The following is a 26,982-nucleotide window of genomic DNA, read 5'->3' on the forward strand; positions in this document are numbered from 1 at the left end:
TCCACACAGAAACTCCAGCTGACCCAGTCAGGGCCCAAACCAGTGATCTTCTTACTGTGAGGCGACAGTGCTACCCGCTGTGCCACAGTGCCGCCCATTACTTTTGTAATACATCTCTTAAAATGAGCATATCTTTCAGTGCACTGAGCCAGAAATCTCCATTTTACAGGTGTTTTTGTCGTTTACCAGAAAGGTCAATGTTTTATTTCTAAAATCTTGAGTTTGTATCTCGTTGCTGACAGTTTTATGGGTTGATGAACGATGCTTGTTGTATATATGTATTTTTTTTAATAAATCTTGCTTCATTTTAATGTTTTTTTTTTTTTTTTTTGTAGATAGCTTTATCCAGTGTTCAGATTTGTGTAATTTATTCAAATCGGTGCATATTTAATTATACAATGCCTCGTTCATCTCTTTTACTTTTCAGATATAATACAAAAACAACTGTTGATGTAACTGTTACATTGCTTAAATGAGGAAGTGAGGTCATATCTATCAGTATTTATTACACTATTCATGTCAGCAAATAAGCGTTGTATCTTGCAATCAATCTGTTCTTAAACACTTACAATGAATGAGTGCGTTTTTAATTTAAGATATGAACAGAATTCATACTTCTCAGATCAAGTTCTGAACTACTCGCCTTATGTATTGAATGACTATAAAGAAACAGAAAGCAAGCAAGAACGATTCCCGTCCATACGATTGCAGCGACCAATCACATCGTCACAAGACTTTTGAGTGACGTGGGCTGTAGCCTATCACTGGCAAGCCGCAGCTCTAAACAGGCGGGGATTAATCACGCTTTGTGTTGTAAGCAAGTGTCTGACTCAGAATCGTTAACGGAATTAGGTAATTCGGTCGGGCTGCCGCTTCAGGTCGGTACATATCTAATTTGCTTAAACTCAATTCTCATTCTTTGACTAGCTAAGAATTAAGTATTACATGTAAACATTAAACTGTCGTGTCATGATGATTATTGTGTTGTTATTTCCAGTGCAGAATGAAGACCTTAGTAGTGTTCGACTTCGATCACACTATAGTGGATGAAAACAGCGACACTTGGGTGATCCGCTGCACCCCCGACCAGAAGTTACCGGACTGGCTGGAGAAGTCCTACCAGAGGGGCAGGTGGACCGAATATATGGGTCGAGTGTTGACCTACATCGGAGACCAGTCCGTCCGGCCGGAGCACATGCGCGCGGTCATGGAGAGCATCCCGTTCACCGACGGCATGACCGAGCTCCTGACCTTCATATCCGAGAATAAGAAGCACATCGACTGCATTATCATCTCCGACTCGAACACTTTATTCATAGACTGGGCTTTGCAGGCGTCGGGGTTGAAATCCGCAGTAGATGACGTCTTCAGCAACCCCGCGAACATCGATGCGCGCGGGTACGTGAGCTTGCGCTGCTTCCACGCGCATGCCTGTAAAGAGTGTCCGGTAAACCTGTGCAAGAGAAGGGTGCTGCGGGATTTCACGGAGAACCGGGCGAAAGATGGCCTGCGTTATGAGCGGATTTGCTATATAGGAGACGGAGGAAACGACTTTTGCCCTGTTAAAGAGCTGACAGAGGGCGACATTGCAATGCCAAGGAAAGGATTCACCCTGGAGAAACTGTTGCGCAAAGGCATTTCTGAGGGTTCAAACGAGCTCAGGGCCAAAATTATGCCCTGGACTAGTGCCAAAGAAATCCTTCAGGAATTAAGAGCTCTAATTGAGTGATATATAGTGTTATGAGCAATATCGTGAGATTCCGACACGATTATTGAAAGCGTCCGTCAAACAACTTGATTAGGTAACTTGGGTGTTTTGGTAACGTAACGCTTTACAATGAGGTCTTCATTGAATGCATTCACTAATATGTAAACAATTATCAGCAATTATTAACCTTTACAAATGCTACTTCACTGTGCATTAACTAATGTTGATCTTTAAAAAAAACATATGTAAATGTTGAGATTATAACAGATTCATATTTTTGTGAGATAGATTTACATATAAACGTATGGATTTATATATAGATTATATATAAATTCATCCTCAAACTACTTGATAAAATTACTTGAGTATAAAGTAATGTCTGTATATTGGTAACACTTTACAATAAGGTCTCTCCTTCATTGAATGCATTCACTAATATGTAATCAACTCTCCTACTTTGCATTTGGGTTGCACGGTTTACCGGTAGAACTATGGTAGTATCGCGATACTATGGCTCCAAAATACTGGCGATGCTACTGTAGTTTGCGAAAGGTGGTATCGTGATTAATAGTTTATCTACAATTAATAACGTTGCATGTGGAAAAGACACTAAAAAGATCACTCGTTTGCGCAACAATAGACCACTTTATTTTTATAGTCTGTGGAGCCCTTTAAGGTTGCAAAACTGTAGAATTGGCGCCTTTTATGGTAGCGTATTGCATGTTTTCTAACACATCAGTTCGAACGCACATCTGTTCATTTCTGTTCCTGTTAATATGATTTAGTAGCTACTTCAACCGCGACTCTCTTTAAAAGAAAGACTCACAAAGGGAAATTTTGAATTACTTTGGATTGTTACCTGATAAGACTGAAAAAAATATATAGATGAAAACCCAAAATAGCAACAGGAAACAATTTTTGACCACTTCATTTGGCCTAATTTTGTTGGAAAAATGCTCTTTTTTTGTAACAAATTTCATTTGGTATAATTTGTATCTTTATTTTAATGTATTTTTTGTTGTAAGTGAGGTGCAGATAATACTTTTTGTTCTTAAGGGAATCATGCATCAAATTCAAGTAAGCCTATTATAACATAAAAAAAGATATTTCTTGTCATTTTCTTTATAATTTCAGTTATGAATTACGGTATCGCAATACAACTTGGTATTGTGATACTTTAGCTGGTTTAGTATCGTAAGATTAACTAATGGTATAGCGACAACCCTACTTTGCATTCACTATTGCTGACAAACACCACTCTCGATCTTAAAAACATATGTAAATGTTGAGATTATAACAGATTAATAATTTTGTGAGATTTATATATACAGTTGAAGTCAGAATTATTAGCCTCCCTTTTGAACTTATTTCTCTTTTTTAAATATTTCCCAAATGATGTTTAACAGAGCAAGGACATTTTCACAGTATGTTTCTATTTTTGATATATGATTATATTTTTTCTTCTGGAAAAAGTCTTATTTGTTTTATTTCAGCTCAAATAAAAGCAGTTTTTAATATAAAAAAAAAAAAAAAAAACATTTTAGGGTCAAAATTATAAGCCCCTTTAAGCTATTTTCCCCTGATAGTCAACAGAACAAACCATCGTTATACAATAACTTGCCTAATTACAATAACCTGCCTAGTTAACCTAATTAACCTTTATAAGCCTTTAAATGTCACTTTAAGCTGTATAGAAGTGTCTTGAAAAATATCAAGTCAAATATTATTTACTGTCATCATGACAAAGATAAAATAAACCAGTTATTAGAAATGAGTTATTAAAACTATTATGTTTAAAAATGTGTTGATGAAATCTCTATGTTAAACAGAAATTGGGGAAAAAATAAACAGGGGGGCTAATAATTCTGACTTCAACTGTATATATAATCCATCCTCAAATGAACTCGTTAATATAACATGAGAATATCTGTATATTTTTAATAATTTACAATAAGGTTTCCTTCATTGAATGCATTGACTAATATAAAAGAATCATGTTTACACAGCTGTGTTTTCATAGCACAACTAATGCTGACTCTTAATTTAAAAAAGCTTAAATGACTAAAAAGTAATTGTTGAGTTTATAACAGATTAATAAATGCCACAGAGGCATTATTCACGATTTCTTCATTAAATAATGTTTAAACGAATGAGAATTAATTGTAAAGTGTTATATATATATGAGAATTTACATTCAATATGACTATATGCAATTCGTCTGGAATATTTTAAAATAAACTAAAAGGATTTAAAGGGCACCTATTATGAATAGCATCTTTAGTAAGCTGTTTGGACAGAACTGAGTATAGGTTTAGTGTGATATTAACACAACAAGTCTCTTTTTTTTAATTTCCTAATGTTAAAATAGGATCTAGATCCCTCCCATTTTGAGGCAGACCACAACGTGACATAGGAGTGTGGTTTCCCCGCCCACGGATTTGATTGACAGCCTCATATTAACATAGTAACGCGTATAATCATATCAACAAGACAGGACGTGCGCAAAGCATTTGGGATTAAAAGATCTGTTCAGCTTTCTGTGATCATCAATCATTATCAAATGTGATCAGGAATGAGTTTCACAAGTTAAAAGCGTTTTAATACAGTGCATGTTTGTAATGAATTACAGCAATTTTACCATCTTTATCACCACAGCCGCATAGTGTCAGTACAATTATAAAAGAAGACGCTTCAATCCTGGTTTGTGGACGTTAAATTTTGTACATTAACATAATAGATATGTACAGCAGTAGATATTAACCTGTATCTTGTCACATTTGCCATGCAAAAACAGTTCAAAGTTAAACGCATGAGCTGTGTGCTTAACAACATTGTGTGTGATTATAATTACAGAAAGGCTTGAATTAACTCCACAACAAATACAACAAATAATCATTGGGAAAGTTCTTACCGTAGTTATTCTAAGAAACATTACGTGAGATCTGCTTGTCACTGTGCTGTTTATCACAGCCGGAGATCGAGACACACTCTGATAGGCACGTGGGAGCGGTGGGCGGGGAAAACCAGCATTAAAGGCACAGGCAACAAAAACAGCTACGAGATGTTCAGAGCTGAAATTGCAAACTTCAGGAAGCTATAATGAATAATCTGATTGGTGTTTTAAGCTGAAACTATACAGACACATTCTGGAGACACATGAAACTTACCTTAAATTTTAAAAAAGGGTGAAATAGGTGCCCTTTAAATTTATTAAATTGTCAAATAAGCTCACTTTAGATTTGTATCACATCTATTTACCAGTGAGAGGTGCTCAATATATAATCCACTGAGGTTTGCTGCGTAATCTTGAAACGAACAAAATGTTAATGTTTTAACATGCTGGCTAAATATTTATTTGTTCAAATCTGCATGATTAACAAAGAAATCCCTTTAATATGCCTACATATTGTCGCGTTATAAGAAGAAATGCAGCCCTGAAGGCCTTTAACACTGCGATTTGCTACTAATATGAAATGAAAATACTCTAATATGTAAATACAAATATCTAATATATAGAGCAAGCCTATAGAAATGAATCATGTCCCCGTTATACCTTTTTCCCCAACTAAATGTTCAACAGAGACTCTTGTGCAAGAGATGTTTAAAAGCCATCCGAGCGGTCGTAACCCGTGCTGTGCTGCTGATAGCAGTTTTTGGGTGAGACGTGCTCGATTTAGATAAACAGTGTTGTGAATGTTTGTTCCTGATTGAACCTGAATATTTACTCAGAGATGAACGGAGAACTGTCAGGTGTTGAGGATTTACATCTGTCAGGAAAATGCAGTTACATGAGGCGCGTTCTCCTAAACCAGAGCTTGTTCCTGTTAATGTTTACGACAGATCTTGTGTCCTTTGTACTATCTGCACACAGGCCATGCACATGTTTAGTGTCCTATTGAAAAGGAATAAAATAACCACTGAATTATGGCCTGTCTCTTGTTGTCTGACTGGAGGTGTAATAGGAGTGGACGGCTACACTGTAATTCAGCGAAGCACTAATGAAGTTATGGTGAGTGATCCAGCACTTTGTGGAGTCGAATGGTATTAAAGGGGGTAGTTCATGCATATATATATATATATATATATATATATATATATATCTATATATATATATATATATATATATATATATATATATATATATATATATATATATATATATATATATATATATTAATGTCAAAACTGAATTTAAAAGGAGAAATGTTGTGTTTTCTCTGTTTTTAACACTTTTTAGACTTTTATTTTGTCAATAATTCCATCATATATACGATTCTCAATTTTTATAATTCCTGGCCAAATGCATTAGTGGGCTACCACATTCAAATCTTTATATGATTTTCACTCACATTCACTCATTATTAAGCAATCGATGATTCAAAACATACAAAATGCTTTTAGTTTAATATTCAGTCGTCACGTTCTAACTCTCTAATGCGAAAATAGCATACATCTTTGATCCGATTATGATGAAACAGTTTGAAAAATTGTGAATGTCGTGATAAAACTTCATTTCCCAGAATCCTCCACTCAGTCTTTGAATGATGTCATAACTACGCGACGGCAGACCTCACTTCACGTTCACATGGTGTTGAGTGAGCTGTTTCATTGCTATCGGATAAAATAGAGCACAAACTAATCTTTGGGTGAACTATCCCTGGCCTCTCAAACCTCTTGAGCTATAAGAAAAACATTACTTGTAATATGTGAATTATTAGTAAATGATAATACTTAACTCAAAGGGTTGGGTAAAGTAGTTTAATAAAATATCTATTTAAACTAAGTATTTTTGAAATATTCAAACAAATTATTTAAAATAAAGTGATGTTACATGGGTGAATGAAAATGCACATTCACCTTCATCATTATATTAAGTCTTTTTTTTAAATATTATAATATTTTGTCCAACTGTATTAAATATAAAGTCAAAAATTCCATTGACACTCAAATTAATTTGTTCACATTGTTAAACTTTTCTAAAAAAGAAATGATCATTTAAAAAAGTTACACATTTCTTATATATATATATATATATATATATATATATATATATATATATATATATATATATATATATATATATATATATATATATATATCAGTGTCAAAACCATTTTAAAAAGGGAAATGTGTTTCCTGTTTTTAACATTTACAAGACTTTTGTTTTGTCAATATAATAACATCATATATACCATTCTCAGTTTTCATAAGTCTTTTATTCTATTTTTTTTTTTTTTATTAAAAAAAAAGTCCTGACCAAATGCATTAGTGGGCTACCACATTCAAATCTTTATATGATTTTCACTCACATTCACTCATTAATAAGCAATTGATGATTCAAAACATACAAAATACTTTTAATTTAGCATGTAGTTTAATAATAGCATACATTTTTGATCGAAATAGGATGAAACCGTTTGAAAAATTGTGGATGTCCTGATTCAACTACATTTCCCATAGTTCTCAACTCGGTCTAAATGATGTCATAACTCCACGACGGCATACCTCACTTCACGTTCACTCGGCGTTGAGTGTGGCGTTTCATCGCTATCAGACAAAAACAGAGCGCAAATAAAGTAAGTATGGTGATTTTTGTAGCACTACTTCTTTTTTGGAGTTTACTATGTTTTGAAATTTCAGGTCGGACAGTGAGAAAACAGTGACAGAGCGAGCGCGCGACGTTTTTTCAGTGTCATTCTGCGACATGTGGCGCGTACATGCTCCATAAACGAGTATTATCCCAACATTTATACTATTTTTTTGACTCAATTTGTAGCGTGCAGGCATGTTATTTTTAACGCTCTTTATTTCTGGACATTTGAGTTTAAACAGTGAAGTGTGGATGCTAAAATAGAAAGTGCACAGATCTGCTGTACTCACACGTGGTTTGGAAATCAAACTCGCTCCGGGTTCAGAAGTTCATACAGAGTTTATATTACAGAGCATTCAGTCTCTGTTTGAATACTATGGCTTGTGTGATGTGCGTTTTTAAAATAATTCAAAGCAGAGACCGTTTGTATTCTTGCATTTCTGCACTTCCTTTTTTTAATTAATTGATTAATTAATTATGTTTAGTTTGTTGTGATTCTAGCAAAGATGGCTGACAATCAGGAAATGTCTCCCCTGGAGAAGAAGGTGGCGGAGCAGATTGAGGTGAGATGATGATAATCATGTAAAATATGCTGATTTCCCATCGCCAATTCAGATGAATGATATGATTGTCCATATTTCTGTGTGTTCAGTATTATTTTGGTGACCATAATCTCCCAAGAGACAAGTTTCTGAAGGAGCAGCTGCAGTTAGACGACGGATGGGTCCCTCTGGAGACCATGCTAAAATTTAATAGGTAAGTTTAATAGTGAAAGTTCAGTCATTCATTTTCCTTCGGCTTAGTCCCTTTTTTGTTTAACAGCGGAATGAACCGCCAATTTATCCCCCTACTGAAAAAAACCCAGCTTAAACCAGCCTGAGCTGGTTTTAGCTGGTTGACCAGCCTGGTTTTAGAGGGGTTTTGGCCACTTCTTAGCCTGTCAAGTTGGAAAATGACCAGCTAAAATCAGCATGACCAGCCTGGTTTAAGATGGACAAAGCTGGTTTTGGCTAGGTTGGTCAAGCTGCTTTTAGCTGGTCATCTCCCAGCCAGACCAGCTAAGACCTGGCTGGAAACCAGCCTGGAAGTGGCCAAAACCCCTCTAAAACCAGCCTGGTTGACCAGCTATAACCAGCCAATCAGCCTAGGCTGGTTTAAGCAGTTTTTTTAGTAGGGCATGTGTTTACACAGCGCATGCCTTTCCAGCTGCAACCCAGTATTGGGAAATACTCATTCACACACACACACTATGGACATGTAAGTTTATTCAAGTCATCTATAGTGCATGTCTTTGAACTGTGGGCACCCGGAGGAAACCTACACCAACATAGGGAGAACATGCAAACTCCACACAGAAATGCCAACTGGCAAAGCCTGGACTCGAACCAGAGACCTTCTTGCTGTGAGGCGACAGTGCTAACCACTAAGCCACCGTGTTCCCCCTTAAGAGTGAAATTATTTATTGGAAATTATATTAAATATTTATTTAAGGGCTGAACAATATATTGTTTGAGCATCGATATCGCAATGTGTGACTATTGTGGATACCACAGGATTATTTGTTAAAGAATAAAAGATAAAGATGATATGATGATATTATATAATGATGACCATGTTATTTTATGTTTGATTGTTCAGTTTGTGTATTCGAATACTGATAGAATTCCCAGAAAACCATATGGCACTGTTTATTTCACTCGTATTTTTGCTCTGTCATATTTATATATGCTTGCATTTATTACATTTTTTTGCTGATTTCTGCATATAAAAAGACTTGATCACCCCAGTCAATCTAAACTCGTGAAATCTTCCTGAATAGAGCTATTTACATCATCTAGCAAAATTATATTCATATCGCAAATGTCAGATTTTTCCCCGAAACATGAAGTGAGGGTGGGACATGGAGTATCCCCGGCCCTTTAAAAAAAAAAAAAAAACCCCAATAATATTTAGTTTTATTACTGTTCAAGGGTGCGTTTCCCAAAACCATCGTTAGCCATTAAGGTCGCAACTTCCGTTGTTACAAACATAGTTTGTTGATTTGCTGTTTCCCAAATCCGTCACTCCAACGAACATTCGCAAAATTGAGCGCTCGCAACCACACCTCTGGAGCTGTATAGAAACAGTTCCTGGCTGTGTTCTATTCCCGCATATCCCCCCTATGCCCTATTCATTTAGAACAATCTAACATTTAAAGTTGGAATTATTAAAAATAAAGCATTAAGGTCATCACTCTTGGGTGTAATTTTTCTTTTGAACTATTTTTACAGTTCAGTTTTAGCAATCTTCATGTTTACACTTGTACTCTCTTCGCAGTGCACTTTGAAAACATTGATGTCATTTGGAACACAGCCTCATGATGAAAGCTATAGGTGACCTATTATTTAAAAGTGGAATTTATGTTAAGTCTCCAAAGCTTGTAAAAAACAAACAGCATTTGTTAATTCTTTTAATTTATAGTAGGTTATTTATTATTTAAGTATCTGTACTGTATATGACATGGGCCTGCTTGTTAGAATTTTCTGCAGTGGTTTACACGTGTCAAATTGTAAATGTAGACTTAAAAAAAAATAAATAAATAAACAATATCCTACTAAATAATAATCATAATCATCATTAATATTATTATTAAAGTATGATTTTTTTTCATTTCTATTTAATATTACATATCATTTTATAATAAATAGCCTCATTTATTTATTTATATGATTTATATATGATATTAGAATACATGTTAGCTTTTGTAAGTGATATGTTTTAGAATAGAATGTGTAGTGGTTAACTTCTCAATAATATTAGTAAAGGAAACACAGGCCCTATTTGTCCCATTTACATATAGTTCAGTTAATATGGAAAGCGAGTGCATGTTTTTACCAAAACTTATATGGGATTTTATTTAAATGCGTGTGCGTGTAAAACAATATAATTCACACAAAGAAACTATGGGGTTTTTCTCTAAAGAAGTAGTTACTCCACCCAGTTTAGAGCATCATTATGGGTGTTGTATGTTATAACTAACGTGGTTCAAGCGATGGATCTGCGAAAGAGAAACTACAGGTTTTGGGAAACACTCGTCACTACATTGTTCTTTTCCCAAACGATGCATCGTACTATGATAGTTCAGTCGGGAGTTGCGTCGTTGTTTGGGAAACTCATCCCAAAATGTGGTTGAGCTCAAGCACATCAAATGTGAAGCATCTTAAAGGGGGTGGCACATGTCAGATACTAGAAAGCATGTGATTGGTCAGAATTTTTAATGAGAAACTGAAGTATGAGATGACATGAATAAAACCGTAGATCCATTTAGGCAGACATGGCAAAACCACAAGCTTACATCTGTTTTATATCTCCTAAATGTGAATTTTGTCACTGTTTTGGTGCGCACTAGCTTATAGATGTTATAAAAACAAACAATGCTGATGCTTGCATCTAAAAAACTTTAATTTGATGTGACCTTTAAATGTTGGTCTATTTCTCCATCATAAAGCTAAGGAAGGCTCAGGATGTTGTTTCTCATCGTGTATCTGCCCTCACAGACTCAAAAGTCTCACGTCAGAGGAATCAGTCATTGTCGAGTCGCTGCTGAAGTCTAAAACAGGCCTGCTGGAGATCAGCGAAGACAAAACCAAAATAAGACGAGATCCGAACAAACCCCTTCCTGAGAACAACGAGGAATACAGGGACGCGCTCAAACACAAATCCATCTACATGGTGAGCGAATAGGAACAATGACATTAAGTTTCTCATTCTGCTTCGCTGGGCTGCCTTTGCTCTAAAACAAACAGCTCATAGTGTTATTTTAACAGCTCTATAAAACTGACAGATCCACCGTGGGACACTGTTTGGTGACTTTTAATGTTTTAATTCAACAGAAAGGCTTTCCTCTTGAAACTACGCTGGATGATGTTAAAGAGTGGCTTGCTGATAAAGGCACATTTGAAAACATCTACCTGAGGAAAGGACCCCAGAAAACCTTCAAAGTAAGAGTTGAACAGAGTCTAAGTGAGCTTAAACGGTGTTCGCTGGTCTTAAAAAATATTAAAAGTTAATAAATCAATTCAGAGATATTTAGAGAGGGTGCTCGCTGCAGAGCCATTTGAGCAGAGCTGAGCTCCAGCGAGGGGGAGCATGAGCTCTCGCTCTGCCTCCTGTAAGCTGTTTTAATGCGTACACCAACCCCACCCCTAACCCTACCCCCAGTGACATCACTCGTAGAAGTGCAAAAAAGTGGAGCTCAAGCTCCCCCTCGCTGGAGCTCAGCTCGCCCAAATGGCTCTGCATTGAGCACCACTTGGATATTTAAGGCCCTTAAAGTTTTAAATGCTACATTAAATGCCAAGGGAACACTATTATTCATGCTGATCTATAGGCACCACCCTCTGGATTAGCTTTTTGTTATTTATTATATGTATCATCTTTTAGTTTTGGATTAGTTTCTTACAATCAGTATTTAGAGAATATACTGTAAGTTAAAATGTCGCCAACGTTACCAGTTGAAACCTAAAGTGACAATGAGGTCTTGATGTATGGAAAGAGTCTTAAAGGTCCTAAAAGGTAGTGGATTTTTCTTTCTGAAATGTACAATGTTTATTTTGACAGCACACATTGTTATTCTTTAGATCAGTGGTTTTCAAAGTGGGGGTTGGGACCCCCCAAGGGGTCGCGGGACAATGAAGGGGGGTCGCCTGGTGATTTCCAAAAATCTGTTTTTTTATATTAAACCATAAGAATTACCATATTTTAACAATAAACTACTGAAGAGAAAAATTGTTGCATGCAAGGTTTCTGTGTATATATAACCACCTTAGAGGATATTGGGGATCGCGAGTCACTAGCATTGTTATTTTGGGGCTCGCAAGCTAAAAAGTTTGGGAACCTCTGCTTTAGATGAACAACTGCTCCATGTTAATCCACTGAAATATTTTTTAGGTGAAATCTTTAATCAAAGGCTGACCTGGAGTGGCGCTCCTTCAGTCCGACGGCTTTAGCAACAGTATTCTTAACCACGCCCCCTTACTGTTAATTTGCTATGCAGTAATGATGTGCATAGAAACCACTCAATATTCAGTTTAAGTTGGAAGAAAACAACATACTTGAATAAAAGCCGCAGTGATTTAATTGAGAACACATGATTCTGAAGATGCACAGTAAACATCCATACAATGCGCTGGGTTTGGACCGTTTGGTGGTTCAGAGACAATGGAAACATGAGCTACATTACGGTTGTCGTTGTGAAGCATTGTTTAGGAGTTTGTTCTTTATACGTGGATTACTCCATTAGCTAGATTTGGTTATTGACGATTTGACACAATCTAGGATTGTTTCGTTCTTCAAAACCGATCAGAGAGTTGTTGTCATAGCAACAGTTCTGGTAGCTCAAACCTGCTCGGGAGCAGCAGCTTATTTCATATAAACAGGATTAGAGCGGGTCATTTCAAGCAAAGGTAATGCTGGAAGTATGTACCAAATGCTAATACTTTCTCACAGTAGTAACCTATAGATTATATACATTTGGTGAAGTAGTAAAATAGTTTTAAAAAGTTATATATATATATAGAGTTTGGTGAACAGATGACCTTTACAGCCAATCACAGTGATTTCTGTTGAGCATGTGAACACAATGGCAAATCATAGCTTTTGAAGAACATGCTCAACAGCGCTCAAATGTTAGCATGAAATTCGATTAGTAATGAATTCCAGTATCGTGACAACACCAATGTAGCTTAACAATATTTGAACACTAGTTTTGTTTTTGTTTTTAGTTCACTGTTTTTGTTCTCTGCAGGGATCAATCTTTGCTGTTTTGGAAACTGAAGAAGCTGCCAAGGCTTTTGTCGAGCGTGACGACATCAAAAATTTCAAAGGAAACGAGATGATCGTCATGATGAAGTCAGTGCTCATGCGGTGCAGTTTCTCGTTTATCTCTTTGTGCTGTTCTGCGTGTTTACCTAATAACTCAATGGCTCTGAATACACTGTTGACCTTTAACCTCTGTCCATAGAGATGCCTACTTTACTAAAAAGATAGCTGAGAGGAAGCAGAACCGTGTGGAATCTAAAGCTAAAGCCAAATGGTAAAGCACAACACTACATGTAGTATGCTCTACAAACAAAGTGAGAAGAGGGGAGAATGTTTCTAATAGCTCAATCTTTGAATTTCAGTGACAAAGAGGAAAAGCAGAAACAGGCTGAAGAAGAAGAGATGGTGAGTTCATGCTGTGAAGCTTAATGTGATTATGCCAAAGAGCCGGTCACAAGTTGGTCCCTATAACAGGCTCAAATGCATGTACGACTAGAAAACATTGTCATTTTCCCAGAATTCCATTTTGCAATAGTTTCAATTTAGTTATTTTAAGGCCTAAAGCCATGGGTCACCAATCTCGGTCCTGGAGGGCCAGTTTCCCTTCAGGGTTTAGCTCCAACCTCCCTCAACACTCTTGCCTGGATGTTTCAAGTATACCTAGTAAGACCTTGATTAGCTTATTCAGGTGTGTTTGATTAGGGTTGGAGCTAAAATCCACAGGACACCAGCCCTCAATTCCTGGAGGGCCGCAGCTCTGCACAGTTTTGCTCCAACCCTAATCAAACACAGCTGATCCAAATAACTGAGGTGTTCAAAGGAGTCATGAACACCTTCAGTGGTTGGATCAGCTGTGTTTGACCAAGGTTGCAGCAAAACTGCAGAGCTGCAGCCCTCCTGGAATTGAGTTTGAGACCTATGGCTTTAAGGTATAGTTCACTTAATGTATTTTTTGGGTTCACGTAATTTGCAATACTAAACATAATTTGGGCGCTGTTTACTATCCCTCAACTGATGATGAAACTGAGTTTCTTCTGTTGAAAACAAAAGAAGATATTTTGAAGAATGCTGAAAACCCCTAACATCCATAGTAAGAAAAAATGGAAGTTACAGGTACGGCATTTATTAAATGTAAAATGTTAAATACTTATTTATGTAATATTTATTTATTACTTATTGTATCTTGTTTCAAATGAAATTATTACTTTAGTCATTATTGCTTTAATTACTATTACCAGTAATTATAGTAACAATAATTATTATTATTAGAGTGATTTCTGAAGGATCATGTGACTCTGAAGACTGGAGTATTTCATCTTTAAAATCACTGGAATAAATATTTTAATTAAATGATAAACTACTTTTAAACAGTAATTTCTTTAGTGCAATAACATTTCACAATTCTACCATACGCACTGTATTTTTAATTAAATAAATGCAGCCTTGGTGAGCAGGAGAAGCTAATTTTAAAACATTTAAAAATCAACAAACTTGTCGGCACTAATGGCGTAGTGGTTAGTGCGTCGACACATGCACTCCGGTGCTCACGGCGACCTGAGTATGATTCCTGCCTCAAGGTCTTTTGCCAATTCTTCGCCTCTCTCTGCTCTCCACGCTTTCCTCTTGATACGCTCAATTCAAGGTGAAAAAAAAAAATCCCCAAACTGTTGAGCGATAGTGTATATTAGTAGCAAGCAAAAGATGTCGAAATATGATGATTCATTAAAGTGATTCAGAGCAGACACTTTCTGTTGAGAGGCTTTATTTTTATTTATCATGCACTTCTTTTATTAACAACTGTGTAGACAGTTTACATGCATACAAAAAATACGATATTTTTTTAAAGCTGCTCAATGATATAACTCTTTTGTTTGCCCAGAAATCCCTGAATGAGCAGAGAGGCTGCCTGCTGAAGTTCTCTGGTGAATTGGGTCAGACCTCAAGGGAGGATTTTCACTCCGTCTTCTCTGATCACGCTCAAATCAAGTGGATTGATTTCACCAGAGGAGCTAAAGAGGTGAGGACTGAGAGTCAGTGGTTATTCAGTCTGGACAACATCATTTTAAATGTCTTGCTGTAGTAATCTAATATTTAAATGATTTTGAAATAAGATTCATATAGATTTTAGGGGTGTAACGATACACTGGAGTCAGGGTTTGGTATGTGCTTTGGGGTCATGGTTCAGTACAGTACAGCAGGAATAAGCAACAGTTCTCCAGTGCTTGCTTTTTATATTGAACAGGCAGACTTGTTTTGTCACAATCAGCTACAGAACTAAAAAGCTTCTTGTGATTTTAAAAGTACATAATAAACACAATAATAAAAAATAAAGCCTTATTATTAGGGAACTCTGTATTAAACCTACAAAGATTTTGCTCAGTCCTTTCCTAAAACAGAAATTGTAAGAAAAAACTGTCTTAAATTTAAGACCTTTTTAGCACCTTTAGTTCAACCACAAGTTGTCAATCCCCCATACTGCACCTGTAAAGTTGTCTTCCGTCCATTACTTTGCTCAGGGCACCATCCTGTTCCACTCCAACGCTAAAGAGGCTCTCCAGAAAGTCCGAGAGGCTCTCAACGGGGAGGATCCCAAGGTGAAGGAGCAGGCCGTTCAGTGGGAGATTCTGGAGGGAGACGTGGAGATGGAAACACTGAAGAAAATCATCGAGGATCAGCAGGAGTCAATAAACAAACGCAAAGGAGGCCGAGGTAAATCACAGGACATCATGAAGACACATGCCACGGTCTAAACCCACTGTTTACCACATTTACACTGTGATTGCAGGAGGGTTCAGGGGTCGAGGAAGAGGACGAGGAGGCCGCAGAGACCGAGGAGGACGAGAACACACTCAGTTCAAGGGAAAGAAGACCAAGTTTGATAGCGATGAAGAGGGAGATGAAGGTAAAAGGGACACTCTGGTTTACTTTTTTTCTTCTTCTTGATTGATTTTCTTGTTTGTCCCGCTTAATACTATGGGTTATTCGAGGACAACAAACACAATGTAAAAAATACACTTCACTGAACATGCGTTACTATTACATGTAAATATTATATCTTTTGGAACGACCCCGTGTAACTGCAGGAAACTGCTTATATATTGCCAACCCCTTAACTTCTCTGATTTTAGCTAATGTAGTGTGCAACTTTTGTGAAGCTTTGGAATGATAATTATTGTGAAAGTGCTATACAAGTATAAAAGATTTTCAGTAAAATGCGCATATATGGGTAAAATTCACACTTTTTCCAGTGTTTATTTTTAGAAGGTCATGATTCACACTCATTAAACAATTATCCAACAATTAAAATCCCTTATAATAATAATAAAAATAATAATAATTTCTTACATTTATATAGCGCTTTTCTGGCCACTCAAAGCGCTTTACACAATCGGGGAATCTCCTCATCCCACACCAGCTGATTGGTGGAGAGGAGACACAGTGATGAAGCCAATTATGATATGGGGATGGTTAGGAGGCCATGATGGACAGAGACCAGTGGGCGAATTTGGGATTTTAACGTTTTAACGACCACAGAGAGTCGGGACGTCGGTTTAACGTCTCATCTGAAGGACGGCGCTCACTGAGCAGTATAGCGTCCACGTCACTATACTGGGGCATTAGGACCCACAGAGACCACAGGACGGGTGCCCCCTGCTGGTTTCACTAATGCCATTTCCGGCAGCAACCTAGCTTTCCCATGTGGTCTCCCATCCAGAAGCTGACGGGACACAGCCCTGCTTAGCTTCAGTGGGCGACCATGTGAGTTGCAAAGAGCTAGCTGCTGGCCTCTTCTCTCCACTCTCTTAAGGCTGATTTATACTTTAGCGTCGAGTGATCAGTGTGGCCCACGGTGCCTACCTTGCATGCAAACTTGCATTTATACTTCTGTGCGCTGTTTGTGTTGCTCTCAGGGCCGGAGCAAGCTGAACTGCTGCTCTAGGCAGAGGACGATCACGCCACCCTTAACCCCAATGTGAAAACGAAAGTGACCGGTTATAAAAATGAAGTGAGGTGTCGCGGACCTCTATTGTGCCGCCCTATGCGCGGATATAACTGAGGACGCGCGGGTGCTGAGGGAGGTGTCGTGGACGCCGCCCTATGCGCGGATATAACTGAGGACGCGCGGGTGCTGAGGGAGGTGTCGTGGAGGCCGCCCTATGCGCGGATATAACAGGACGCGTGGGTGCTGAGGGAGGTGTCGCGGACGCCGCCCTCTCTATTCTGTCGCCTATGCGTGAATATAACTGGTGACACAGGTGGTGAGGGAGGTGTCGCGGACGACACCCTCTCTATACTGCTGCCTAGGTCACCTTTATGGACGCGCCTCCCCTGGTTGCTGCAATAACACTTCTGTTTTCTTTACACATTTCTATTTAAAGACACATGCGCAAATACAGCTGATTAACTGACCTAAAAATTGACATTTTCTACAAGATATAATAAATGTAAATGTAAATATAAATTTCACTGACACATTCTGGAGACACCAAAGACTTATTTTACATCTTGTAAAAAGTTGCTCCAAAATTGGAGGCATTTTTATCCTCGTCTTTTTTCTTAAGAACTCAGTGACAAAACATTTTAAATGTATTTAAGCAAAAAATCCAAGATTTTTTGCCTTGTTTGTGGCTGATAATGGGGCTTCTCATCATCTACAGACCTATATAAGCTGGAATATGTATGGTTTTATGAATAAATGTGTGTTTTTGGCATTTTTTGTTGAAAAATGAATGTTTTTTTTCTCTTTCAACAGAAAGCGCCAGTACAAAGAAGAGACCTCTCGAGTCTAACAGACAAGATAACGGAGAGCCGGTTTCCAAACAAGCCAAAAGCGAGAATGGTTCTTAATGGGGAAAGAGTTGTGGCCTTATTTTTTTGTACAGTAGATTTTCCCTGAAACCAACAGAAATGCATTCTCAGACTACTTGTGTGTCAAAGGCTAACCGCTGCACGAGAGCTCCACGCCACACTTTTCTCTAAAAAGGGCATCATGCATCATTCTTATGGATTTTCTTTTTGTTTTCAAACATGCCGGATGCCTGGATGCTTATTTATTTGCCATACACAAACACTTAGAGTTGCTGGTTTGATTTAAGATCTCCTCTACAGCTAGTAATGTGTCATTTTTAACAATCTATTCGGCTTAAACAGTCCGCTGGAAGCGCCTACAGAACTATTGACAACTGTAATCGAGTTATTTCATTCCTTGAGCACTCAGTTTGCAAACTCCTGTGTTTTCAGCACAATAAATGAGCTGAGTTATGATTTTGACAGCATTTGTGATACTGTATTACTGTAGATCTATTTGAACCCTTCAGAATAATGTATTGGGGTTGTCTGAATTGTCATTTCACTTTTTTCCATTAATGAAAAACTTTGTTTCTGCCGTCTAGATTATTCCATTGGTTGTCACTTGCACAAACAGAAGTGTGTGTTATAGCTGTTTCTTTTTAAATGTGGTTGCAAAGGAGTTTTCTTTGAGTAATTAGTGTTTTGACTGAAGATTTTTTTTTTTAATTGTACTTAATCACAGCCACAGGAACGTGTCTCTTAATCTAGAGTGCTGTTTTAGGCGTCATGCTTCATATTTACCCCTGCAGGGCTTTGACAAGCACTCGTTGTTTTGTTTTGCTTTGTTTTTTACTGCCATGTGTTGATGAATTAAACGCATTTAGTATTTCAATAAAGGTCTTGAAAATCCAAACGGTCATTATGGATGTGTTTTTTTACCTGTAGGAAATGTCTTAATGCAATACATTAACATTGATATCAAACATTATGTTTGAAGAGTTTGTGGCTCGTTAAATTTTATTATATTGTAAAGTGATTAGTCGAGTTAAAAATCAGTATACCCATTGTTTTTAAAATGATTAGTGGACATTTTACTTGAAATAATTGTGTAAACCCATTGCCTTTTAAAAAGTGAGTAATCGAGTTTTTAAAATGATTAGTTGTCTTAAAGCAGAGCTGTCCAAACTCTGCCCAAGAGAGTTTAGCGCCAAATCCTAATCAAGCACACCTGAACCAGCTAATCAAGCTCTTTCTAGATATAGAAACTTTTTTGGCCAGGGCTCCTGACCTAAAGTAAGTAAACCAGTTGTTTTTAAAGTGTTTAGTGAACGTTTTACTTGAAATAAGTGTGTAAATCCGTAGCTTTACTTTCATAAAGTGAGTAAAGGTGTTGTTTTTAAAGCGAATAGTTGTAAACCAGTTGCTTTAAAAGTGATTAGTGCACATTTTACTTAAAATAGGTGTGTAAACCCATTGCTTTACTTTAATAAGAGTAAACCCTAGAGAAGAATTTAACTAGTTGTTTTTAAAATAAGTGGACATTTTACTTTAAATTGGTGTGTAAACCCATTGCCTTTTAAAAAGTGAGTGTAAACGGTTTTTAAAGAGATTAGTTGACGTAAAGCAGGGCTGTACAAACTCTGCCCTAGAGAGTTTAGCTCCAACCCTAATCAAACACACCTGAAGCAGCTAATCAAGCTCATACTAGACATACTAGAAACTTTCTGGCAGGTGTGTTGAAGCAAGTTGGAGCTAACCTCAGCAGGACACTCCTGACCTAAAGTAAGTAAACCTGTTGTTTTTACAGTGTTTAGTGAACGTTTTACTTGAAATAAGCATGTAAATCCGTAGCTTTACTTTAATAAAGTGAGTAAAGGTGTTGTTTTTAAAGCGAATAGTTGTAAACCAGTTGCTTTAAAAGTGATTAGTGCACATTTTACATACAATAGGTGTGTAAACCCATTGCTTTAATAAAAGTGAGTAAACCCTAAAGAGAAGTATTTAAGTTTTTTAAAATAAGTGGACATTTTACTTCAAATTAGTGTGTAAACCTATTGCCTTTTAAAAAGTGAGTGTAAACGATTTTAAAGAGATTAGTTGACTTAAAGCAGGGCTGTCCAAACTCTGTCCTGGAGGGCCGGTGTCCTTGAGAGTTTTTCTCCAACCCTAATCAAACACCCCTGAAGCAGCTAATCAAGCTCTTACTAGACATACTAGAAACATTCTGGTTGGTGTATTGAAGCAAGTTGGAGCTAAACTCAGCAGGACACCAGGAGTTTGGACACTCCTGACTGAAAGGGAGTAAACCAGTTGCTTTTAAAATGATTAGTGGACATTTTACTTGAAATAAGCGTGTAAAACCCTTTGCTTAAAAAAAAAAAAAGTAAAACCGTTGTTTTTAAAGCGATTAGTAGTAAACCAGTTGCTTTTAAAGTGATTAGTTTAACCTTTTAATACTTGAAATAAGTGTAAACCTATTGCTTTACTTTTAAAAAGTGAGCATACCCATTGATTTTAAAGTGATTAGTTGACTTAAAGTGAGAAAACCAGTTGCTTTTTAAAGGGATTAGTTGAATTGACTTCAAATTAATGTGTAAACATTGCTTTACTTTCTAAAAGTAAGCCTGCTGTTGCTTTTTAAAATGATTATACTTTAAGCAAGTAACCCATTGCTTTAAAAGCAATTTGTTTACACTAAAAAAAAGCAAGTAAACCCATTGTCTTAGACTTAGTGGATAAACTAGGTATATAATTATTATTATTATTATTCTTATTTTAAATTAGTAATTGTTCAAGTTTCTTTTTCTCTTATATAAACATTTGCAAGACTCAGGGATTTTGCTAAAGGATAACTGCAAAACAATAAATAATCCACAGAACAATGTCCATCAGTTTTACAATTGAATTGATGTGTTTAATGCTTTATTGTACTTTTGGAAAATATAATGACTCTAAATGTGTCCATATATATATATATATATATATATATATATATATATATATATATATATATATATATATATATATATATATATATATATATATATATATATATATATATATATATATATATTTATTTATATATATATTTATTTATATATTATATATATATTTTTTTTATGGAAACCAGGTAGGCCTGATGTGAGGTGGTCGTCGTTATTTAACACTCATAACCCAGATTAAATTATACACAAATAATTTAGTGTCATAGTATTGATATCTAAATAAATAACCAACAGCTTTATCATTATGGCCTTCAAACTACTTGATAAAACTATTAAGTCGTAAAAATGAGTTTTGAGTTGCATTGTTATTGTAATTCCGCCGTTCATCCAGCAGGAGGAGTGATGGATCCACTCTACAGTCCAACACTCCAACATGAAGATGCTCCACTGCAGATCTCTCATGCTAAAGTAAGGCTTTGCTTTGCTTGGAGGTGATTGTGACCTTTATTGTGTTTCTGTTGAGCAGGAATGCAAATCCCTCTGTCTGTGGGGGCGTCTCTTTGGCGCAGTGTTGTCATGGTGTGGAGAGAAGTAAATTTCCAGTAAATTGTTGCTGATCCTCTGCTTGCTGCATCAGCGCATTGCAGTTTCTTGATCTGCGTCCACTCTGTTTGGGCAACCTCTTTTAACGGATTTATATTTGTAATATCGAGGTGTTCAGTGAAAATATTTTTTACAGTGGCTAAAAATATGCTCTCAACTAGTTTCTACATTCTAGAAAAAAGTAGCCACCTTGTGCATCAAGACACAAGCAAATAAAAACGCATGAAAAATACTACATAGCAAAGCATTGGCAAACCTTTTTAGCTGCTGAAGGCGGGAATAGGCAACTCTAATCTTGTTGGCTGGTCTTGCTGATCTTTTTTTTTTTTTTTCTGAAAGCATTTGAGTTTCCTTGGCTGTGTTTTGGATCATTGTCTTGCTGAAATGTCCATCTGCAATGAGGATGTTGGTCTGAAGCAGCTAATATTTATTTGAGGAAGTGCAGGGGGTTGCTGAAGAACTACTGAGAGATTTCAGCTGCTGTCTGGGCTTTCACTGCCTTTCTACACCTCCCTTTCTTCATGTGTTCAACACGTTTTTTTTTCTTTTCTTTTTTTTCTTTTTTTTTTTTGCATTTATGGATTTCTTTGGTTGTTACCAACATCTGGTAAAATATAATGTCAACAGCAGCTTTAGAAATGTTTCTGAGAAAAATGATGACTCGTTCAATACTTACTCATTCAATGTACATTGCCTAAAACTTAATTTGTAATTATTTTTTAAGGGTTTTTCATTGTTTAGTGTTTTTGGATCCCTCAGTTTCCAGTTTTAAATTTATTTTTATCCCAACTAAATACTGACCTAATTGATACTTGCATATCCTAAAAGTGGAAAGTGACAAAAACAAAAGTAAAATCTGCTTTTATCATTTTAGTTTCTTTTAACTTGGACACCGAAACTTAATAAAAATGAATAATGATGATAATAATAATTTTATAGTACTTGCTTAACTCAAGGTGAAGAATTCTAAAGCTGAAATAAACATTTACTAAAATGACAAATGCAACCAAATAGTTCATTTATTTTCTTTTTGGCTTGGCCCCTTTATTAATTAGGGATTGGAATGAACCGCCAACTTATCCAGCATGTGTTTTACTCAGCGGATGCCCTTCCAGCTGCAACCTAACTCTGGGAAACAACCATACACTTTTACATTCGCACCCACACATATAATACATTCCATTTGGTTTATTCAATTCCCCTATAATGCATGTGTTTGGACTGTGGGGGAAACCGGAGTACCTGGAGCAAACCCACTTCAACACGGGGAGAACATGCAAACTCCACACAAAAATGCCAATTGACCCAGCTGGGGCTCGAACCAGCGACCTTCTTGCTGTGAGGCGAAATCTTTACCCACTGAGCCATTGTCTCTCTAAATATATTACAATTTATTTAAAACCATAATGTAAACCATGAAAGATTCTCGGTAATATGCAAAAGGCCTGGTGCCAATAATTGCTGACATTTAATTAGGAAACATTAAACATGTGCCCGATCTCATGAGGAAACAGAACTATTTTCTTTATTGTTAGAAAAGTTGCTCTAATTTGTACAAACTCATTTGATTTTATTCATACGAAAACATGTTTGTTTGTTTGTTTGTTTGTTTGTTTGTTTGTTTGTTTTTCACACCCACTTCTAAACCTACCCATCACTGACAGATGAGCAATTCGTACTAAAATGTGCAAATGAGAACGTATAATTTCATCCACTAAATCAAAGTTTTGAATTGCCATGCGATTGAATAGATTTGTGTATTTCTAAATTGGTTGGGTTCAGGGCTGGGTTTTAGGGGCACTTTTGTACAACTTAATTGATCTAAATGCATTCAAATTAGCCACCTTTCTGAACACTTAAAATGTAAATTTTCTCGTGAAAGCAGGCTGACAGAAATGGTAAACTAACAATATATACAGGGACATCAGTGATCAAATGATTTGCCTTGATCTGAATAAAGCTGCGGTCACACTAGACTTTTAAACGAGAAAAAATTAAACAAGATGATTAGAACTTTAAAAAAGGGAGCGATTGGTCCATATTTTAACTTTCTGGCCAAAGAGGTCATGTTTTGATCTTTGATTGGTTTCACAGTCACATGATGCGATTTTTAGCAGGTCAGAATGTGATTGTGGTCACACGAGCTTGCGTTTCCGGTCTGACGCATTTGCCTGCATATGCATGGAAACAGGACTGCAGAGACTTTCCAAGGGGCACGTGCTGAAAGAATTGACAAGCGCGGGTTGCGGTTGGGGTGGCGATCACAAGCTCGCGGGGCACTTTCGTTTATTTTTGAGAGGCATGTTTTATCCAAGAGAAAAAAGGGCATGTCCAATGCTCAAGTTGAGCCCTATCTGTGCACGTGCCTGAATGGAAGTCTATGGAGAGAAAAGTGTAGTGTGACCGCAGCTTAAGACAATAATATGATTGTGTTTACATGATTTGGTTTTTGATTGTTCCTTTCATGATCCTGTTTACATGTTACAGCACATTTGATAATAAGTCAGTTAACATAATTCGGTTAACGTCATTGTGTCACTGCGCTATCCACATTTCCTCCGGAGTTTCATGCAAATTGGGGTGTTTCATTATTCATTTGTCGACTGTGAGTTTGTCACTTTAATTCAGGAACATTTCATGCATGCCCCCGTGACAAACCAAATATTAGATGCGAGGAACTGCTGGAAGTGTTTTAATTTAATCGTGTACGGTGGATGGGAAAACAAATCTTCGTATTTTGTGTTATTTTTTTGATTTTAATTAAATTTTTTTTTTAAATTGTCGGTGCTCCTTTACTGACTCAGTAAGTTGAGAGAATAGTGTCAAACAGTCGTGTGCGTGTATAGACTCTTCTTCTTCTTCTTTGGCCTTAGTCCCGCATGGTTGCAGGGTCGGCTCTTTGGAACAAAACAATTTTTCTTTTTAGACTTGTTCATATGATAACGACTGGCCTGTCGTCTGGGCCTGTCACTCTCATACACTCATACACTTCGGACAATTTAGCCTACCCAATTCTCCTGCAGCATGTCTTTGGGTGCTCCGGTTTCCCCCACAGTCCAGAGGAAACCCACACGAACGCAGGGAGAACATGCAAACTCCTCACAGAAATGCCAACTGAGCCAAGGTTCGAACCAGTGACCTTCTTGCTGTGAGGTGACAGCACTACCTACTGCGCCCTGTGTGCATGTATAGACTATTGTCACAAAGTCCTACACTGGTAGTAGTTTGATTTTTCGTTGTTTACATGGCTGAAGTGCACTTCAATAATGCGACTAAAATCGGCATACTCCACATGTCTTAATTAAATTTCTGTGTAGTTCAATTATGACTTTAGTTGTATTAAGGTTAATTAATAATAATAAAAAAATCGCTGTTTACATGGTCTACTCATAATCTGAGTATGTTCTTAATCTTATTAAAATCAGATTATTGGTGTCCATGTAAACGGACTCAAATATTCTTGGTTCTCCCAGTTAAAATGTCTGATTATTTTCAGTTTTGATTTCCCTATTTATTAAGTCACTGAGCGTACAGTATTCATATCAGGCAGCACACAGGTCTTCACGCATTGACGCGCTCCATTGTCAGCCTTGTTTTGCATGCAAACGCAGTCGCCCGCATGTCAATGAGTGTCCCTAATGTCTTTTAACGTCTGCAGCTCCTGAAAGTCAAACATCTGACACCAAAAACCGCTGCTGTTCAGCACATGAAGCCTGTCCTGTGTAATGAACGCCAATGGCTTGATGATCTTCTACACAGATACTGCCATGTATACGTGACACGAATCATTCACGTTGTCGAGTTTAGCAGAGAATTCAGTGTCCGCTTAAATTTAAAAAGTCAAGTAGATATTAGCTCGAAGCTAGCAAGTGGTTGGATAAATCTACATCGTGTTTTGGTGCTTTGTTATTCCCTTATTTGCATGGATGTAGCCTGTCACTCATCTATCACTCATCTAATCATTCGGTCCCGGAATGCACAGTGCTGACAGACGGCCATTGTTACGTGTCCTTGAAAAGTGCACGTGTACAAACAGCTGGAGCAGGAGAATCTGTAAAGGATGGGAGATCAGCCTGATAACGCATGGCTTTAAAAACAAACAAAAAAAACAAATGATGGCTGTGGTATCCAGACCTTTACAGTTACAAATACGGTAAAAGCAGTTAAAGGGCACCTATTATGCAAAAATCCCTTTTATAAGGGGTGTAAACAGTTGTGTTAACAGTCTGAGTATAACCAGCTTCCATTGCTAAAAATGTATTCAAGCGCACTTGAGATGATCACTTTAAAGGGTCACGAAACACCAAAGCACATTTTTTGAGCTGTTGACAGTGGTATATGTGTCCCACACTGCTAAATACACTATTAGGACACCTATATTTCACTAAAAAGTGTAAATTGGTTGTTTTTGCGTTATTTCAAGCAAATTCGTACTTCCGGTTTGAAACAAATTTTTGAAGCTGCGTCACGGTCATGACATAATATCGTGTATTCCAGCGTGCAGACTGGACGTCTGTGCCAGAGTGTGTCTTATTACGTCTTACAGTGTGATGCATTAATGCATGAGTAAGGCTTGGTTCAAACCAATCAGCGCGCTCTATTGTGCAACTTCATTAATATTCATTACTGTCACAGTGTTTAGACGACAGAGACGCCACGTTGTGTTGGCAAAACAAGCGTGAAGTGTTGCTTTTATAGTTTGCTGCAGTGAAGTTTTGTTTTCATTTTCTCTCTGTGAGAGCGCAGCTGGAGTCACGTGTGGATTAACAGTGTACGCGACGCTCGACAACAATAACTTACGTGTCTAAGGAGGATTATTGTTTACCTGAGAGCTGTTCTCATCTGCAAACGCTGAAATCCGGATTCGCTTGTAGTCTCCTCTTAATAAAGACGCGGCTCTAGTTGCTGTAGATTGTCCTGTCTCTACAGATTTGGTAAGTGAGCGACCAGTGCTCTTTGTTTATTCAGTTCGTATTTTATTCGTATCGAACAAACTATTGCACTGAGTGTAAACAAGTTAGCACTACAACCAAACTATAACCTCGTGTAGGATTTTGAGTGGAATAACACACACGGCTTTCTGACGCTACCTACCGAGTGCATCTAAGTTTCCGGGAAATGCTGAGTTTTTTTTTTTCTCTTATTCATTCGCCGTGCGGTATCAAACATTGCATAAAAAATACGGGCTTAGAGCAGTTCCTCGAATCAAATATCTTGTTTGTTGCGAGGGACATGAATGAAAGAGCCAAACTGCAGTTAAAGTCCACCATTTAATAATTTGGCAAATAATTCGACTACAGATGTCCATGTAAACACAGTCCCTTTGTCCCCTGTGTGTGTATTTTGACTCTGAAACTCAGCGCGAAAACCCAAATAGACACTCCCACAACATGCCTCTTTTCTTCCTCCGACACTCCCCCCTAAACAGAGCTGGACACGCCCACTTTTCTGACTTTTTCCAAAGTAGAGGTGTGAAAACACCCTGCTGAAACGAGGGGGTTTCATGGCCCTTTAACATTCTTCCTTTGTACGTGTCATCAGAGGGG

General features: G+C 37.1%; 3 protein-coding genes across 16 annotated transcripts in view; all 3 read left to right on the top strand.

The window, feature by feature from the left end:
• Window positions 1–832: 832 nt before the first annotated feature.
• phospho2 (phosphatase, orphan 2) lies at window positions 833–5,635 on the top strand. 2 transcript variants are annotated; one of them, XM_087256222.1, is made up of 2 exons: window positions 833–878; window positions 998–5,635. In XM_087256222.1, the coding sequence occupies exon 2, from the start codon at window positions 1,004–1,006 to the stop codon at window positions 1,727–1,729; it is 726 nt and encodes a 241-aa protein (XP_087112348.1). In that variant the 5' UTR covers window positions 833–878; window positions 998–1,003; the 3' UTR covers window positions 1,730–5,635. The 2 variants fall into 2 exon arrangements, with proteins under 2 accessions (XP_087112348.1, NP_001104699.1); NM_001111229.1 differs by having other exon boundaries at window positions 868–878; window positions 1,003–3,244.
• ssb (small RNA binding exonuclease protection factor La) lies at window positions 1,025–18,801 on the top strand. Of its 6 annotated transcripts, none has more exons than XM_087255006.1 (12): window positions 1,025–5,717; window positions 7,800–7,861; window positions 7,951–8,054; window positions 10,835–11,009; window positions 11,171–11,278; window positions 13,084–13,187; window positions 13,300–13,371; window positions 13,460–13,502; window positions 14,977–15,114; window positions 15,614–15,806; window positions 15,883–15,999; window positions 17,851–18,801. In XM_087255006.1, the coding sequence occupies exons 2-12, from the start codon at window positions 7,805–7,807 to the stop codon at window positions 17,943–17,945; spliced, it is 1,206 nt and encodes a 401-aa protein (XP_087111132.1). In that variant the 5' UTR covers window positions 1,025–5,717; window positions 7,800–7,804; the 3' UTR covers window positions 17,946–18,801.
• Window positions 18,802–19,131: 330 nt separating this feature from the next.
• Window positions 19,132–26,982, top strand: part of sp5b (Sp5 transcription factor b) — an 86,596-nt gene continuing 78,745 nt past the window's right edge. For 2 of the 8 annotated variants that reach the window (NM_001442362.1, NM_001442363.1), the window contains 2 exon segments: window positions 19,132–19,670; window positions 21,225–21,301. Coding sequence is in view for 3 of the 8 variants with exons in the window: in XM_087256217.1 (XP_087112343.1) it covers window positions 21,236–21,301 (66 nt within the window). In the remaining 5 variants the exon portion in view is untranslated. 8 annotated transcript variants of the gene reach the window in all.

The sequence above is a fragment of the Danio rerio genome, chromosome 6 (genome assembly GCF_052040795.2).
Source record: "Danio rerio strain M-AB ecotype USA chromosome 6, GRCz13ab, whole genome shotgun sequence".
Taxonomy (NCBI): Eukaryota; Metazoa; Chordata; class Actinopteri; order Cypriniformes; family Danionidae; genus Danio; species Danio rerio.